The 18,059-nt window shown below is 54.5% G+C and overlaps 1 protein-coding gene across 3 annotated transcripts in view; it reads right to left on the reverse strand.

Annotated features, from left to right (window-relative positions):
- COL18A1 (collagen type XVIII alpha 1 chain) overlaps positions 1-18,059 on the reverse strand; it is a 35,724-nt gene that overhangs the window by 17,029 nt on the left and 636 nt on the right. Inside the window, exon 1 of one of the 3 annotated variants that reach the window (XM_039700954.1) lies at positions 55-1,570. The exons of the other annotated variants lie outside the window; for them this stretch is intronic. Within the exon in view, the coding sequence (XP_039556888.1) occupies positions 55-1,414 (1,360 nt within the window). The 5' untranslated portion in view covers positions 1,415-1,570. Of the gene's footprint in view, positions 1-54; positions 1,571-18,059 lie in introns of those variants that run through there. 3 annotated transcript variants of the gene reach the window in all.

An 18,059-nucleotide genomic window follows, 5' to 3' on the forward strand; every position in this document is an offset into this window, starting at 1 on the left:
GCACCGCCTGCTCATGGCTACTGTCACCTGGTGAGAAAGGAAAAGGGGCACTACCTGGCTGGAGACCTGCTGGTCTCTGCAAGGACACCCGTGTCTCCATTGCTGTAGGAGTTCCTGTCCCCAGGAACTCTGGGTTCTCGGTGGTCACCGTCCTCAGAAGCAGGGGGTTCTCAGTGTTCTCCAGGAGCTCTGGGTTCTCGGTGGTTGCTGTCCTCAGGAGCTCAGTGTTCCTCATCACCAGGAACTGCAGATTCTCAGTGGTCCTCATGCCTGGGAGCTGTGGGTCCTTGGAGGTCCTTGTCCCCAAGAGCTGTGGGTCCTCAGTGGTCTCTGTCCCCAAGGGCTGTGGGCCCTCAGTGGTGCCTGTCCCCAGGAGCTGTGGGTCCTTGGTGTGCCCCGTCACCAGGAGATGTAGGTCTGCAGTACTCATCATCCCTAGGAGCTGTGGGTCCTCAGTGGTGCCCAGCCGCAGGAGCTGTGGGTTCTCAGTGGTTCCCATCCTCAGGAGCTGTGGGTTCTCAGTGGTGCCCAGCCGCAGGAGCTGTGGGTTCTCAGTGGTTCCCATCCTCAGGAGCTGTGGGTTCTCAGTGGTGCCCAACCCCAGCAGCTGCAGGTCCTCAGAAGTCCCTGACCTCAGGAGCTGGGGGTCATCAGTGGTTCCCATCCTCAGGAGCTGTGGGTTCTCAGTGGTCCCTGACCCCAGCAGCTTCAGGTCCTCAGTAGTCCCTGTCCCCAAGAGCTGTGGATCCTTGGGGGTCACTGACCTCAGGAACTGGCCGTCTTCAGTGGTACTCATCCTCAGGAGTAGCAGGTGCTCAGTGGTCCCTGTCTCACGGAGCTGCAGGTCCTCGGTCGCCCCTGACCACAAGAGCTGGGGGTCCTTAGAGGTCTCTGACCACAGGAGCTGAGGGTCCTCAGTGTTCCCTGACCCCTGGAGCTGCAGGTCCTCAGTGGTCCCTGACCCCGGCAGCTGGGGGTCCTTGTGGGTCCCTGTCCCCAGGAGCTGGGGGTCATCGGTGGGGCTGCTGGCCACCTGCTGTCCTGGGGCAGGTGACATGCTGTGGAGAGGAGCAATGCTTGGCCACACCGTGCTCTCCACCAGCCCTGTGGCATTCCTGTCCCAGTGCTCCGTGGTTTTGGCTGCAGCTCCCTCACCCACAGGTGCTGCTGCAGCAGGATCTGGCTCCTGCTGCTGTGGGGTGGTGACATTTCCTGCCACCTCGCCACCCCACATCCCTGGGGACGGGCTGGGAGCCGCTGCTGGGGTTGGCGGCGACGCCGGGATTCCCTCACCGGGTACTGCTGGGCTTCCTGTGATCTTCGTGCTGTCCCAAACCCAGTCCAGGAACTGTGTTTTGGAGCAGGAGAAGCAGCAAGTCAGAAGGAGCAGAAACCCCAAGCGAGGTGGGGCCATCGGAAAGGGAAAATGAGCTCCGTTGCTCTCGAGAGCAGAGTGGAGAGGCTGGAGGAAGGAAAGGAGGGAAGAGGCAGGAGCTCCGTCCCGGCCAGACTCTCGGAGCGCTCACATCGCTCTCTCCTCCCAAGCCCCTGCACTCGACCCATCAAACCGGAGCAGAGCAGGGGGAGGAGTGGCCGCACGGCCGGCCCTGCCAAGCCTTCCTCTCCCCAGCGCCAGCCTCCCGCTGCTGGCACGGCCCCTCGGGGACCCCGCCGCCTGCTTGGGGACTCACCTGAGCCCCCAGAACCTCCGGAAGCAAAGCCAGCCTTCAAACGCACCCTACCGCCTGTCCCAGCAGCTGCTGCCAGATGTTTAACTCCTTCCTGCCCGGAAGATCCTAAATCCTCTCTCCCTGCTCTATGGCTCCGGTTAAATCACCAGCACACAGAGCTGTACATGGTGGGGTCGTGCATGGACATGGTCCTTGTGGATGCCCAGCTTTGGTGGGACGCCCCACTTCAGGCCTCGGGAAAAGGTTATAATCTCAGAGCAAAACCAAACGAGGAGAGAAACAAATCCCAGAAAACATTTCCAGTATTTACACCAGCTGGAAACACAACAAGTCCCCAAAGCCAAGTGTTTAAAGCCGCTTGCCCGGCTCAGTTACAGGGCCAGGACCCCCCAGGTGCTGTTGCAGGATGTCCAGGGGAGCACTGCAGCTTTCCTGCCCCCGCAAGCATCACGCGCCAGCAATGCCTTGAAGCCAGGTCTGAGCAATCACAAGTTTCCCAATCACAAGTTTTCCTGGAGCCCTGGGATGCAAATCTTCCCTGGGCAGTGCTGGCATTCTACCACACCCCAAAAATTTTGATTGTTCTTTGCCTCTGCTTAAAAAAGTTACCCCCAAATCCACTTATCCAGCTTGGGTGACGCTGTTGTCCCTCATTCCTAGGGATGGCCAAGCAGAGATGGAGCATTCCCAGGGTCTACACTGCCATGGTGACATTAGGCAAGTCACCTCCATGGCTCAAGAAGTGTCCCTGAGACAGGGTTTTGATGGGGAGGTGGCAATTTGGGCTTCCCTTGGTTGTGCGTGACCATGAAGGTCACAGTGTGCCGTAACATGGTCCTACAGAGCAGAGATCTCCACATGCTGGAGCTGATGCTCCAGTTTAAAAATATTCAGGAAAATCACCAAGACAAATGCTCAGATGTTCATTTTGCTTTACGCAACATTTCCCACAGTACTTTTGAAGAAAAACAGGCGAGTTTTCCCCTGAAAATGGGATCTGGCTGCTGCTGCCAGCAGCTCTCCCCGTGACCGATACTGTTAGGGGCATCTGCTGCAGAACAGCCCCCACCAATCCACACGGGACATGGGTTTCTCCAGATGGCAGAGCTTCCATACGGCTCCCTCCCGGAGCTCCAGTATTTCCATCAGCCTGGAGAAGGAGCCAGGTGTCTGCCAACCTTCTCTGGCGTGTCCTGACAGGCTTGGCTGCCCTGGGGCCAGGGTGCGGTGGCACCGCGCGGTGCAGGATTTCTTGGCACATCCAGAGGGATCGGAGTGACTGCTGCTTCCATTCCCACTGGTGGGATGGAAAACCTTTGTGTTCCCGGAGCCTCTCCCCGCCCCAGAGCTGTGCGGCTCCCCCAGAGCGTGCAGCATCACATGCCCCCATGAGCTGCCTGGTCTCTGCCAGGAGGATTTGGGCAGCAGCACCCTGCTGGGGTAGCCCAAGCATGTGCAGACAGGATGCCCAGCCAGAGAAATTACCACTTCTCCCTTCTGCTGGAATTAGTCAGCTCATGACACGGAGTGGAGTAGCACTCCCGTGGGACACCCTCATTAAGTCAATGACCTTCATTTTACTGCACACCTCCTTGCAGGAAGCTCCCCAGGAAGGAGCCAGGTCTGGGGCATCCCCCAAAAAGGTATTTCCAAATTAGGTGCCCTGAGGGTGGGCTGGTGGCACTGGCGGCACTAGAGCATCTTGTGCAACCAGCTCTGCCACTGACCAAGCAGCCAGGCAGGGACTGGAAAGGCACCAGCTGGTGAAATATTTTTGAGAAGTATTCCCCCAGGGAGAAGCCATGGCAGCTGGCTTGCTGGCAGAGCAGGGAAAACCCCTTGGTTTGGCCTCCTCCAGGCTAAAGGCTCCAAAAAGCGCTCTGCACACTCCATGAGATGCTGCTGCCAGCTTGCCATAACCTTGGACTTCTTGAAAAGCAAAATTGGACCCTCACCCTGGTCCCAGTTCCCTCCCAAAGGGGCTGACTGCATCTTCCCAAAACTTCTGGAACCTGGTGCTGCAACATGGTTCCTCATGGAAAGGGGGGATTGGGTTGCCCTAAGAAGGCACTGAGGGGTCAGTCCTGGGCCAGAAAAATAGAGGGGTGGAAGGGGGGAAAGGGGGGGAAAGGGAAAAGAGAGAAAAAATCAGAGATGGGGGAAAAGACTGGAGATGGGAAGAAAAGAGATTGGAGGAAGAGGGTGGGGGGAAAGACAGTGGGGAGAAGAGAAAGGTAAAATGAGAGGGGAGGAAGAGGGAAAGAAGAAAAGAGAAAAAAGAGATTGGGGAAGTCAAGGAAAGACTGGGAAGTGGAAGAAAGTGTGTGGGGGAAGTGGAAGAAGTGGAAAATGACAGTAGGAAAGGAAAGAGAAGGAAAGAGAAAAGAGGGGAGAAAGGACAAAAGAGAGGAAAAAAGAAGAGGGGGAAAAGAACAGAGAAAAGAACAGGAAAAAAGAGAAGAAGGTGATGAAAAGGAGGAAAAGAAAGGAGGATAAGACAAGAAGGGAGAAAGGGAGGGAAAGAGGAAGAAAAAAGACCAAAAGAGAGGAAAAAAAAGAAGGAGAAGAAAGGAAACTGAAAACAGAAAATGGGAGTAAAAAATAGGAAAAGAGAGAGAGAGAGAGAAGGCAAGGGGAAAGGGGTAAAATAGATAAGAATAGGAAAAAAGAGCCTGTCATCCAGACCTGAAGCCTTTCATCCGTGGTCAAAGTACACCGATGTTTCTCTCCGGGGTTGCTCTCCCCGCAGGATTTTGGGAAAGGACAGGGAGCCTGCCGCAGCCCAGCTCACCAATTTGTCCTGCACAAGCCAAGGACTCCCCGGCAGGAGCCGGGCAGACGGACGGACAAGCAGAGGGACGAAGGGATGGACAGCAGAGGGAGCCTCAGGCTGAACAGAGCGCAGACACCTCCTCAGGAGACCCCACTTGGCTGGACACAGCCCTGAGATCAGAGACTGGGAGGGAGCAGGGGTGGGCACAGCCCTCCTGGAACCAGGGGAAGGGGAACGGAAGAAAACCCTGATAGGAGCACAGAGAGAAAACCAGAGGTGGGAGCACTCTCGGATTTAGAAAAATTCAGGGACTGTCAGCAGGTATCTATAAATCCTATTGACATTTGGGATTCTAATCCGTTCCCCATCTAAAAGCCCCACACAGCAGTTGAAAGGCCCTCCTGGAGATGCATGCCGAGGTTGTTGCCACATCCCGAGCCGCTGACCTCCCCTGCTGCCAGTCCCTGGAAAGAGACAGCGGCACCCAGCCCCTGGGTGGGCGCTCAGCCAGGGAGATGGGGAGCGGGAGACAAAGGTGCAGAGGTGCCGAGCTGGCGGGAGTGACAGCAGCCAGCCCGGCCCCAAAAATGACACAGGTACCACTCTGCCAGGCTCTGCCTCCGGGTCAGGGTTCCCCCCTGCCTCTGGCTGTGTAACACCACGGAGCCCCCCGGGACAGCATTCCTAAACATTTACTCATGGAGAGCCAGAAACATCCTCCCAGCAAATTCCTCGATAAGATAAACCCTGAAAATGTCACGACTGCCTGCAGGAGCCATCAAATAGCCCCAGGAGGGGAAGAAGGGTGGCCATGGCCACATCCCTGTCGTTACCTGCATCCTCCTCCTGCTCTTGAGCTGAGCAGGGCTGGACAAGGCACAGTCAAGAGGTGCTGGTGTCCTACTCTGCCCCATCCACATGGACAAGCGGACAAGGCAGCAGAGAACTGGGGCTGGAGTGGCTTTGGCCACCCTGTGAGGTTTAGATGAGAGAGAATGGGGAGAATGGATGGTCATGAGGGACCATCAATATTTGGGCACAGCCAAACCCAAGGGAGGTGTATAAAACTCAAGGTGAGTTTGGGGTGAGCTGTAGCCCCAGTCCCCCCTCATCCTGCCTCCACTGGGGCCAAGTCTCTGCTTCCAATCACTCACCTGCCCCCGGGGTCAACCGACAGCCCGGAGATAAGGCACGAAGACAAGGGAAGGAATGTGACCCCCTGGATCATCCTCCTCCACGTCAATAAATCATCTTGCAGACTAATTGCTCCCTGGACAGGAGAAGACTCTGCTCCTCACCCCCCACCAAGGTTCTGGCTCAGCCAGGGATCCCCAAATTTCAATTGAGTTCCTGGCATTCCTGCCTCAGCTTTGGCAGCGTGACCACCCTCGGGACAGGCATCTGGTGGAGGGTGTTGGTTGTGGTCTCTCTGAGGGACAGGGAGGAAGTGCATTCCCATTCCCAGGCACTTCTTTCCCCGAGGATACAGGGAGATCAATGCACCTGGCACCCCGGTTAGCATTGTGGACAGATTCTGTGTAGCAGGATGAGGGGAGATGAAGGATGGGACAGAGGATTTGTGATCCAACTTGATGCCATCCCAACCAGAGAATCAGAGGAGGACAGGTCATCCCGGTGGGTACACGTCCCCAGAGTTCAAACAAACCTTTCCAAGGCAATGATGTCCCTCAGCCATGCCAGGATTTTAACCCTCCAACATGACAGAGAAACAAAGCACTGTCAGCGGGTAACCCAGCACCAGCTTTGAAGCCTACACAACAAAAACAGGAAGTTGCCCATCCCCAGCTGTTTTCCAGGACTTCAGAAGCAAAGAAAACACCATCAGCTTAAAAACCCCAATTCACCAAACAAAATACAGAAGAGCTACCAAGCGATGTACCTGAAGCTGCAACGGAGCGTCACAGCCTCCATCCTGTGGAACAGCATCCATCCTGCACCTGCTCCAGCCAGGGATGCTGGGTGCCAGCTGGCCCGTGCTGCTGCAGGAGGCAACTGCCACAGCTCATGGATGCTTTATAGAGCCTCGACATGGATTTTCAGGGAGGAAAACCACCTGGCAGGTCATTAACCTTATCCTCAACCCAGCGTGCAGCAAACAGAATCCAAGCTCACATGCTTGCTGCGGGGCTAGGTGGCAAGGAACGCTATTTTCTTAGGGAATGGACAGGAAAAGGGGGATTGGGGAGGGGGGTTTGTTTTGGGATTTCAGCTGCAATCTCCAGCTCATCCAACCAGCCTGGCTCTTGTCAGCGCTGCCCTCCTGCAGCGCAGGGGACATTGTTTGGCTTGGAAGCCCCCAGCTGTGCTTGTAATAAGACTCCGTGTCCGCTCTGTGGTCCTTCCACCTCTCTGCACTCCTCAGACAATAGTTCGCCTGTGCCGCTGACTTTGGCAGCATTTCCAAAGTTTTGGCTCCTTCCAAAGTTTCCCCTGCACCAAGCAGCCGACCTTGGCCATCGTGCTTTGTTGTCCCATCCCACTGCATCCCATCCCGGGCTCTCTGCTGTCTACAGGGCACTGTGCTCCATGCTGGACTTTTTGGGCCCCCAAATTGGGGACACGACACAGAGAGGTGCCTGGCAGGCCCTTTGGGGGTGGATACTGGGGTCATGAACAGCCTGGATGGGGGGCAACTAGAAAAGGGAAAGCACCACCCAGGCCTTGAACCCCCCCCAGCTGTGCACGTCCCAACGCCTTAGTGAGAAATCAATCAATTGAACGCCTTGAAATCAAGTTGAGCGATGACAACCTGACATCAGCCAAGGCTGAAATCCCCCTTTCCCTGCCATGTCTCCACAAGTATTTAAGCAGGAAAACTTAGATCTTTTGAGGAAGTCCAAATAACCTTGGAGATGGATGGTAAAGGGGTCCAACAGGTGGGTGATCCTTTGCTGCTCCATGCAAATGCTGGGGAAAGCCAGCAGGAGCTGGATGAGGCCAGAACTCATCATCCCTTTGCAACCAACAACCAGAGCCAGTATTTGACCAATTACTCCTTTTTTCTACAAGTCACTTGGTTTTAAAGCAAAACACAATGCAATAAAGAGCTTTAATGCACTGAAGTTCACCACTTGTAAGAGGACAGGTGCCAAGAACAAGGAGGGGTGTAAATTTTGTCCCTGCTTGCATGAAGACAGAGATTCCAGATCAGGTTTGCCCCTTCCTGAGCGCAGGGATGATGCCACAGCCAGGCACCATCCCAGGCTTCAGCATCCCAAGGCAAAGCTTCCAGGCCCACGGGCACAATGCCATGAGCCAAGGGCATCCCTGCAGCACAGCACCAGCGAGATGGGTACCCACAAGCTCTTTCCTGGGATGATAAGGGGTTAAAAAAAAAACCCAAACCACACAAAAAAGCTCAGCAGGCATGCCTGAAGGGGAGGATTAGAGAGAATAGGGCCATTTCTCAGCAAAGACTATGGCAACCTAAATAGAAAAGTAACATTACTCTCAAGACTGGGGCCCTTTCCCTTTACTCCTGCCCTACAATGTCACTATTGTTTTGCTGACAACTGGTAATTATCCCAAGCTGCACACACTGGTATTCCCACCCTTTAACCGGGAGGGATTTTGCAGCCGCCGACCCTCTGACACCAGCAAAAATTCACATACCAGAGAGTTCAAAGGGGGGGCGGGCTGGGAAGGCTGGGCAGCCTTGTGGGGGACGTCATTCACAGGGTCCCGGAGGGCTGGGGCTGGGAAGGCACCTCTGGAGATCGGCAAATCCAAGCCCTGCTGAAGCAGGCTCACCTGCTGGGTGCACAGGACCATGCTCAGGTGGGGTTTGAGCATTGTCAGAGAAGGAGAGCTCAGAGCCCCTTCAGAACCTAAAGGGGCTCCAGGAGAGCTGGAGAGGGACTGGGGACAAGGGATGGAGGGGCAGGACACAGGGAATGGCTCCCACTGCCAGAGAGCAGGGCTGGATGGGATATTGGGAATTAGGAATTGTTCCCTGTGAGGGTGGGCAGGCCCTGGCACAGGGTGCCCAGAGCAGCTGTGGCTGCCTCTGGATCCCTGGCAGTGCCCAAGGCCAGGTTGGACACTGAAGCTTGGAACAGTGGAAGATGTCCCTGCCCATGGCAGGGGGTGGCACTGGACAAACTTTAAGGTCCCTTCCAACCCAAACCTGGCATTCTGGGATTTGGGATGGTTTTGTTCCTAATAGCCATGCTTTGGGTACAAGGTGCCCCTAAAGTCAGGGGGTCTTTTCTCTTATCACCATCCCAGATGGAAAAATGTTCACATCCTAAGTATCCAAGTCTAAGCAGTGAATCTTTTCTGGAAACAAAAAAAAACCAAAACAAACCAAAACAAAAAAACGAATGAATAAACAAAAAAAACCAAACCACCAGACCAACCAAATAAACAAAAAAACCCCCCAAAAAAGCCACATAAAAATAAACTCCCAAAAAAATGCTATGGAAGCAGAGTTTCCCTTCCCTGCTTAAAATTTCTGAGGAGCCAGGACCCCCAGAATGAGACCCTGCAGGCTGCAGCTGTCCTACTGCAAAAGGATGGGGATGAATCAAATCCATAATTTTTCATTTACAGGATGGAGGAGTCACAGTCCCAACATTCCCAGCCTAACAGGAGTTCATTTTGGTGCCAGCCCCAGCTCAGATAAGGTGATAAAAAACTCTGGAAACTGCCTCAAGATGGATTAAAACATTCCCATGGTCGAAATGTATGTTGGCTTTTTTTTTTTTTAATACTTTTGCAGGCTGGTACAGGAGCCAGAAAGGCCAGAAAAAGGGCAAAAAAGCCCTTTTTTGGTCCTGCCACAGGCTGCAAGCAGCATAGCCAAGGTCAGAACAAGGCAGAAGACACACACAGCCTCCAAAGGACCCAGCTATGAGCACCAACTCCTCTGGCATCTACTTAAATATTGCTATTTTATTTTCTTCTGCATTTTAATTACAGGATCACAGAAGTTTCTTCCTAATGGGAATGCTGGAAACCAGTTTTTCCTGCAGCAAAGCCAATTCCACAAATACTAGCAGTGACCTGTAAAGCTAAAAAAAAAACCTTCATAAATCTTCCCTTCCTTGCAGCAGCAGCAGTGTCACTCACAGGGCTGGGATTTTATTTATTGTTGTTTTAAGCACCCAGGAGAAAAGAAAATGCTTCTAAAACCCCACTTAACCCACTCCAGCTGCAGGGGAAAAAAAAATCCCACGTAGGCAGGAGCTACACTCCGGGACTCCGGGCAAGCTGCTGCCTGTCTCCAGAGCACCCAGCTGGGATTTGGGGGAAGGAGCCCCCCCTTCTCCCAGGCCCACAGCCTTGCCAGCTTTAGCCAGCTCCTCATTAAAGCGTGGGGCCATTTGCAGGGCACAGAGCCAGAGTGCTGAAGCTCCAGCAGCTCTGACACAGCCTCGCCCTGGGACCAGCACCTCACTTTGGAGGATGCTGGAGCCTGCAGGAGCTTCTTGGGCTGCACTGGGAGCCAGCTCCTGGCTCCTCTTGTCACAACAGCAAGGATTAAACCCTGACTGTGCTCTCCAAACCCCTTTTGGCTCCTTTGCACCCCGCACTTGGGGACATCAGAGCTCAGCGGGATGAGGGGAATAGCAAAGCATGCATGGTTCTCGGGAGAAACCCTGGCTGGCCACTCCACAAGGAAAGAAGGCAGAAGAAAGCCCGGAAAGGGGCCACTGGGAAAGCCGAGGAAAGGCTGAAAAGACTGAAATGGAACAATGTTATCAGGCAGCTGTGCCACGGATGTGGGGGCTCCGGATGCCCAGCACCCACTGGGCACCACCCATCGGATGTTTGGGTGCTGAGCTCTGGCACTGGCTGCACACAGGCAGGGAAGCTCCATCAGTAACATCTGGAGACAAATTGGGGCCATCAGGTGACGGAGCAGCAGCAGAGAGGTAAAAAGATTAAACAGCTTAATGAAGGAAATGGGAAGTACTTTTGCTCCCGACCCAAACAGACGCATTTTTACTGGTGTTGCTGCCACCGAGGCTGACCCCGAGACCAGAGGGATGTCAGGGGTTAACAGCCACCCCTGCACAGCTGGAACAGAGGGAGGGATGTCCTGGGAGACCCAGGTGCTGGGATACAGGGGATGTAGTGGGAGACCAGAGCACTGGAAGGCAAGGAATCTTCTGGGAGGGAAATCAGTGCATTGGGAGCAGGAGATGCACTGGGAGACCCATTTCCACCGTGAGAGTCAGATTTACAACCACACAGGCTGTCCCACGGTGCTGGTGTGCAGCATCCCACTCCAGTGTGGTCCCCAAACCAGGCCTGGTGTCCGTCTTGGGGCAGAAGTGCTTCACCAGCGGCCTGGGGTGGGTCAAACATCCACAAGCCTGTTCTACCACCAGTATTCTCCTGTTTGGCGCCAGGAGCCGCTGGCACAGCCCGGGGCAGGGAGCGGAGCGGGAGCCCAGCCCGCCTCTGGGGCTGCCCGGCCATGCGGAGCCACACACCCAGAGCACCGGCCGGGATGGAGCGGGATCCCGCCAGTGTCCGCCCGCACCGCGGGTTAATCCCGTTGCTAGGACACCCGCGGGCGAAGAAATACAACACTTGTCGGATTAGAGTCTAGACGGACTGACCTTTCCCTCCGCTGCCGAGGTGAAACCGGCCGAAAATCAGGCCCCGTTCGCTAAAAGGAGGGATTTTTGTCGCTGTTTAGGTGTTTGGTTTTGTTTCAGATGGCAGCCAAAGAGGGAGGGACATCGCTGTCGCTGAAAGAGTCATTTCACTACCTGACGCCGGAGAGGGATGTGCAGGAGACGGCCCGGGGCTCGAAACCTGCTGCCAAGCCCCGGCTTTGCCCAGCAACTCGGCTGACAAAAGAGTCTTTCATGAGAGGGGACGATGTCAACTCCGCAATTAGCAGGGGAAAAGAAAAAAGAGCCGAAGGAAGATTATTACCTCCAGCAGTTGCCTCTGGGGGCCCCTCTCCAATGGCTTCCTTAACTCTTTCGGCTGAGCCCAAGGAGAATGTGGGAAAGGAGCCATCAGTGTCACCATCAGCCAAGGGCTGGCTGGAGGCGGGCTGGCAGCCCAGCCTTGAAGGATGCCATGAGGATTCCCATCCCGCTGGCACCCAGAGAGAGCCAGGCCCATGACCCCATTGCATCTTTGCTGGGAGGGAACGGCCTGATATCTCCATCCAGCCCAGCACCAGGAGAATCCTCGTGGGATTAGACTCTGATCAAGAGCCCAGCCCACTGGGTACCACACAGAGCCATGGAGGATGCCAGGACACCCACACACCCTCCACCTTCATGGCCTGATATCACCATCTTTCCACCAAAAAGATGTGCCCGGAGCAGCTGCAGAAGTAACAACTGGTTAATCAAATCCTGAAGTCTGAGCTACCTGGGATAGTGGAAAGTGTTCCTGCCCTGACAGGGGGTGGAATGAGACAGGCTTTGAGGTCCCTTCCAAGCCAAACCATTCAAAGAATCTACAGTAAAAGCCAAAAATCACAGGCGTGCTGCTGTCACACACCTCTCTCTGCCCACAGTGCCAGGGGCTGGGACTTTCTCTTGCACCCTGATATCAGAGGGGAGTAAATGCCACCTGGAATCATTGCAGGTTTCTACTCCACATACTCCCACCTGTCTGTACCCCCTGAGCCCCAGCTCCCAGCACGACAGGGCACTTCTCCAGTTTTGGAACCTGGGGAGATGCTGGCATCACTGATAGGGTCACACGATGTGTCCAGGGGTTCCACGTCACCCACATGTCCTGGGTCCCTAAGATAAGGGTCCTGGCCCCTCTGGAAAGCATTTTGGGACCCCAGGAGAAGGAATAAACTGTACAGATGCCTTCCCACCAAGCCACAAGTGAGCACCACCAGCTTATCTGGGGATTATCAAAAAGCTGCTGTTTATCCAAAAGTCAACAATCTCCAACTTAATTAAATTACAGACTAATGAGGAGGGTGGAAAAGAATAAATTGATTTGATTATCGTGTTTTCCAGAGGGAAGGCAAGTGGCTAATTTAGGAATTACAAACTCAGAGGTAGCTTCAAGGACCATTGGGCTCTCAGAGATTTATGCCAGTGGTGACAGTGGGAAGAGCATGGGGATGGTAATGCTGGGTTCCAGGTGCCCTGACTCCTATTCCCACCCCGTGTTCTTTGAGCAGACTCCCACAACCTGGGGACAGGGTCAGAGGAACAGCCAGATCTTACAGTCCCCAGGGGAGGAGGAAACCAGCAGACTGAGCTTGGGAATAAAAACTACAATAAAATCCACTAATGACCAATTTCCATCTTAGAAAAGGGCTGGGAGGCGATGCCAAAAAAAAGCAATAAAAATTCCGCAAAAGCAACCTTTTTAAGACACGGGATGTTCCGGACCAGATGTTGCTTGCTGAGAAAGCCCCAGTGCCGGGGCTGCTGCTGCCAAACAGTGCTGCTGGCCAGAGCCAGGAGCACAGCAAGCCTCTGGAGCCTCGACCCTGGGGTAGCCCCAGCCCACAGCCCAGGGGGTGTCAGTGTCCTGCTTCATTCCAACACTCCTTAGGAGGTCAAAGCCATCCACCTTTGTGCGGTGGGAACCACCCCTTCACCCCCAAAAGGGCTGATTAACCACCCTCACACCTCGAGGGTGTGAAGGTTTTTTGCCCTCAAGCCTCTGCCTCTGTCTCTCCCAGTGGTTCCAAATCCATATTAAGGGAATACAAGAGCCCCCGGTAGCTGCACAAATTTCCAAACCATTTTCTAACCCCGTTTACCTCCTTGTGCTTCAAGGATATCTTTGACAACAAGCTCCCCAGGCTAACCAAGCCCAATCCTAAAAGCCACACACACTGCTTCTACCATGTGCCTTCCTCCACCCACAAAGTCAGGGACTCGTTCCCAATCCCCAGGATTTAAGGGGACTTAGCATGAGCTGAAATCATTGCAGGCTTCCCCTGCACCACCTCCCACCCATCAGCAGGACAGGGCATGTCCTGCCGGGGGCAGCAGCACCGGTGCTCCACACACATTGCTACCGAAAGGATGAGGAATGTGGCTGGAGGACACGACAGCCAGGCAGAGCCCCTCCACAGCTGGCAGAGAGGAAACTGGGACGTGGGGTGAGAGGGAGCTCATCCATCATGGAACCTCACAGAGTGGTTTGGGTGGGAAGAAACTCAAAAGTCCCACCCCCTGCCATGGGCAGGGACACCTTCCACCATCCCAGGCTGCTCCAAGCCCCGTCCAACCCGGCCTTGGACACTTCCAGGAATCCAGGGCAGCCACAGCTTCTCTCATCAACCTTTACAAGTGCCACGACACCTTCAGAGGGAAGAATTTCTTTGTAACATCCAAGACACTGCCTCCAGGCTTGCGCACTCAGAGAGATTGCAGCATGCTCTCAGAAAGGACTCCTCTCCAATGCTTTCCCAAATGTCATCAGATACAACACAAGAATCATTAGTGTTTTATTAATCCCATACCTCTGAGCTGCTGATATAAATCAATACTTAATCCCAGATGTTTCCCTCAGCGCTTTGAACTCTCTACTGAAATGCCAGAATTAATTATTTTCTTGGTAAACTATCAAGAGTTTGGGAAAAAAGACAGCCCACTTGCTGGGATTGTTATTCCAGGGTTTTGAGTATCATCCCTAATAGTTATGGCAGGCCAGAGTGGTGAGAAGAGACGTGGTATCCCTGTCACAGAATATGGGGTGGGTTGGAAGGGACACCAAACCTCACCTTGTTCCACCCCTGCCATGGACAGGGACATCTTTCACTCTCCCAGGGTGCTCCAAGCCCATCCAACCCAGCCTAGAACACTTCCCGGGATCCAGGGGCAGCCACAGCTTCTCTGGGCACCCTGTGCCAGGGCCTCACTGGGAAGAATTCCTTCCCAACATCCCATCCAACCTTCCCCTCTATCAGTGTGAAGACATTTACCCTTGTCCTGTCACTCCAGGCTCATGTAAAAAGTCTCTCTCCCTCTTTTTTATCAGAGGATGCAGCCTTGGATGAGTCCTCGCCCCTGGCTCTGCGTGCTCTTGCCTCCTCATAAAGAAGTGGTGACATCCCACCCAGGAGTAAAGCCAGTTTCCCAGCAGCACAGTTTTTTCTGCTCAGGGAGTTTTTAAGCCAGGCTGTGACGCTTGAAGCAGGATTGCAAAATGTTTTCTCCAAGGGCTTGGATTTGCTGCTTAACAGCACCCAAGTTTTGTCGCCATAAACACTGGAAGGAGAGGTTAGTCCAGCTGCAGGCCAAAATAAATAGAGAGCAGTGTCACTGAGAGGCTGCTCTTCAGAGCAAAAAAAAAAAACAAACCACCCTGTTTCTCCAGAACATGGAAGTTTATGAACAGGGTTTTCTAGTGGCCACAGGGAAGAGCAGCTCGCCATCCCTCCAGGAACATGCAGCAGTGGGGAGGGAGCTCCCAGGCACTCAGGCCACTGGGCCAGCAGACACCACACAGAAACCTAGAACCAAGGCACGAGCTCTGGGAGAATGGATGCTGTGGATAGACCAGGTTCAGGTACAAACCCGGGGAAGTAATGGAAACCTTAGGATTAGGGCTTGAAAAGGTTGTATGCTTCAATGGAAGCAAACTCCTGCCAGGGAGAACAGCCACTCTGCAGGAATGCTCAGTCTCTTTTTAAACCTCATTTCCAGCTCCAAAGCATCACCCAAGCACAGCCACTTCATCCCTGCCACCACCTCCTTGGGACAGGCAGGAGGGATGGGATCCACCTGCCATGATGATGGACCAGGAACTCAGAGGTGCTGCAGGAAGATGCCCACAGCACTGTCTCCTTCCAGCTGCCAGCAGCCTGGGCAGCTCCCCCTCCCCAGCAGCTCCCACTGCACAGATAAGGTTTTGCAAACAGCAGTCCTGCCAGCTGATAAGAAGGTGAAGAGCCTGAGGAGCTTCTGGAGCACAGCATCCTCCCCAGCCCCTGCTGGAACCTCAGTGGTCAAACGATGCTGTCAGAGCTGAGAGGTGCCAACCCTGCTCAAGCCAAGCCCACAATGCTGGCTGCTGCCCAAAGCCAATTACCCCATGTCTTTTTAAGAAATTCCTAAAATAATGCTAGGAAAGCTGTGATGCCCCTGTCAAACCCCCCCAGGTGCTGATGTCAGAGCAGTTGTGTCACAGGCTGTAAATCACTTTGCACAGCAACTCCTTGTGAGGAATCCCAACCAGAAGGACCCACAGCCCCCTAGGGATAAAAATTATCAGGAATGAGCCTCTCAACCTGTAGCTCCAGCACCTGTTGTCCATAACAGTGGGAGGAGGCAGCTTGAATTCCCAGGTGCTGCCTGCACCCTCAGCAGCAGCACAGCAAACAGCTGGGGCTGCTTTTGAGGCTCCTCCCAGCCGCAAACTGAAGCACAGAAATCCAGTGTGAGAGAAGATAACAGAATCATGGAAGTATTACAGTTGGAAAAGACCTCCAAGATATCAGATTCAACCACTAACCCAGCACAGACAGTTCCATCATTAAACCATGTCCCCAAGAGCCACATCTACACATTTTTCAAACACTTCCAGGGATGGTGATTCCATCACTTCCCTGGGCAGCCTGTTCCAATGCATGGTTGCATCTACCACCAGACTGGGGTGGCCTGGCCAGCAGATTGCCCCAAACCAGGGACCTGGCACAGAATTGCCCCCCAGGGAATGGGGATTTTCCCAGCATCTGACCCAGCCCATGCTTGGGGTCACTCATAGCCCTATTTGTGATTCCCCCCACACTCCCCAGACCAAACCTGTGTCAGCATCCCCACACTATTCCTCATGGCTACATGCCCTTCCTGAGGAATCCCAGAGATCCAATGATAAGAGGCCAGCCCAGCTCGGAGCAGCTAAGCCCCCAAATTTGCAAGGCAGGCAGATAAACAGAAAGGTTATCTCCATGCCAGGACAGCCTTTGGAGCAAACATTCCCCAGAAGCCATCACAAAGGCGGGCTGGCAGAACAGGCCCTGCAGTCCTTGGACATTGAACCAAGGGAAGGGGGGGAAGAAAAAAAAGAAAAGAAGGAAAAAAAGCCACACCAACCCACTGAATTCCTTTAAAACCCGATCTGCAGCCTGTCTTTGGGAGACGGCCAAGTCAGCTGGGTGAGACGGGCACCTCCCTGCCAGTGGTGACCGGTTCCCCCCGGCACTCATCCCCTCTGCATGCCCGGGGGAACCTCCTGGGGGCCCCCAGCGTGGCTGCCCAAAGCTGGAGGATGCACCTGCAGCTCAGCAGAGGGTCCTGGCCAGCCCGGAGTGCCCAAGGACGCTGATGGAGAGGATGGAAAGGGCATGGATAACTCTGAGTACTCACTATTAAAGCAGTGCCTGGCCCTCCAACTCAGCTTGGCTGCACTGGACAGTCTCCAGGGACCTAAAATAGCCAATTCAGGATTTCACATGGGAATGATGTTCCCATCTCTGCAGATCTCCAAGGGGAGCTTTGTTCCCATGGTCCCTGCGGAGGCACCCACGCCACTGAAAGCAGCATCATAAATGTAGCCCAGGGCACTTGGAGAGCTTCTCCCAGTGTTCCCAGACATGCTCTGGGAGTGCTGGGCATCCCCACTGCCCCAGCCAGCCTCCTTCCCTCCACAGCTGACCCCGCTGCCCACACAGCAGTGCCAGAGCTGTTCCTAGATGACACAAATCCTTGCTGCAGTAAATAATCCACCAATTTCACAGCCGACTTCCAGTTCACCTGTACCTGGGGATGCCACTAACAGAAACATCGTGCCCAGCCTGGGACAGCAGAGAGAGACACGAGTGATGCTTCACACCATGCTGGCACAAGCCGAAGACCAGATCACTACCCCAGAGAAAATCCACTGTATCCTTGTTTTTGGATTGTCACTTGCAGCTCAGCTGCTTTGGCAGTTGTGGTTCCTGGGATCCAAGTAGGGGCTCCCCGTGTCAGCCGTGGCTGTTCCCGCCTCCGGGCACTGGGCACGCATCCAGAGACGGGCTTCAAGGGGAGGAGGGCTTTCATCCCGCCTGGCAGCCGGCAGGAAGCTTCCCTGTCAGGGAGGTAAAGTTCACCAGAAACACAGGCAGCGGGAGAACCGGCCCATGTGCCTCGTGGGGAAAGAAGTGCTGGAGAGCTGAGTCAGCACTGAATTCCCCTCTCCCGGCGCACCAGCAGCTTGAGAAGTGGCATGTTACAGGGAGTCCCCAAGGCAGGGAAAAGCCCAGAAGGGTGTGGGAGGTGTTGCATCCCCAAGGCATAGGCTCGAGGCTCCCAACCACTCTCAACACTTGCAAGGACATGCAGCCCCAGGGAGGATTTGTGGAGAAAACGCCAACACATGGAGCACGGCCACTTTGGGGCAAAGCCATTCCGCCTGTCCCACAGCCAGCACGGACTTGACAAACCACTCTCCTCCCAGGGAGCGGCAGTCAAGGATTTCCCCAGCATCCCTGGCCGCTGATGGGATGGAGAACACAGGACCCCCCGGGCTCGGGAGCCACAAGGGATGTGGCCATTGAAGAAATCACCCCCAGCTTCAGGAATCACGACTGGGCGCAGCATTTGTCTCGAGGGCAGACTCCGGCCCCCATTCCTGCTGGGGAGAGCCTCCCAGGCAATGGGGAACTTCAGGACAGGGAGGAGGTATGGGACCCTGAG

The sequence above is a fragment of the Passer montanus genome, unplaced genomic scaffold (assembly GCF_014805655.1).
Source record: "Passer montanus isolate IOZ18808 unplaced genomic scaffold, ASM1480565v1 scaffold147, whole genome shotgun sequence".
Classification (NCBI taxonomy): domain Eukaryota; kingdom Metazoa; phylum Chordata; class Aves; order Passeriformes; family Passeridae; genus Passer; species Passer montanus.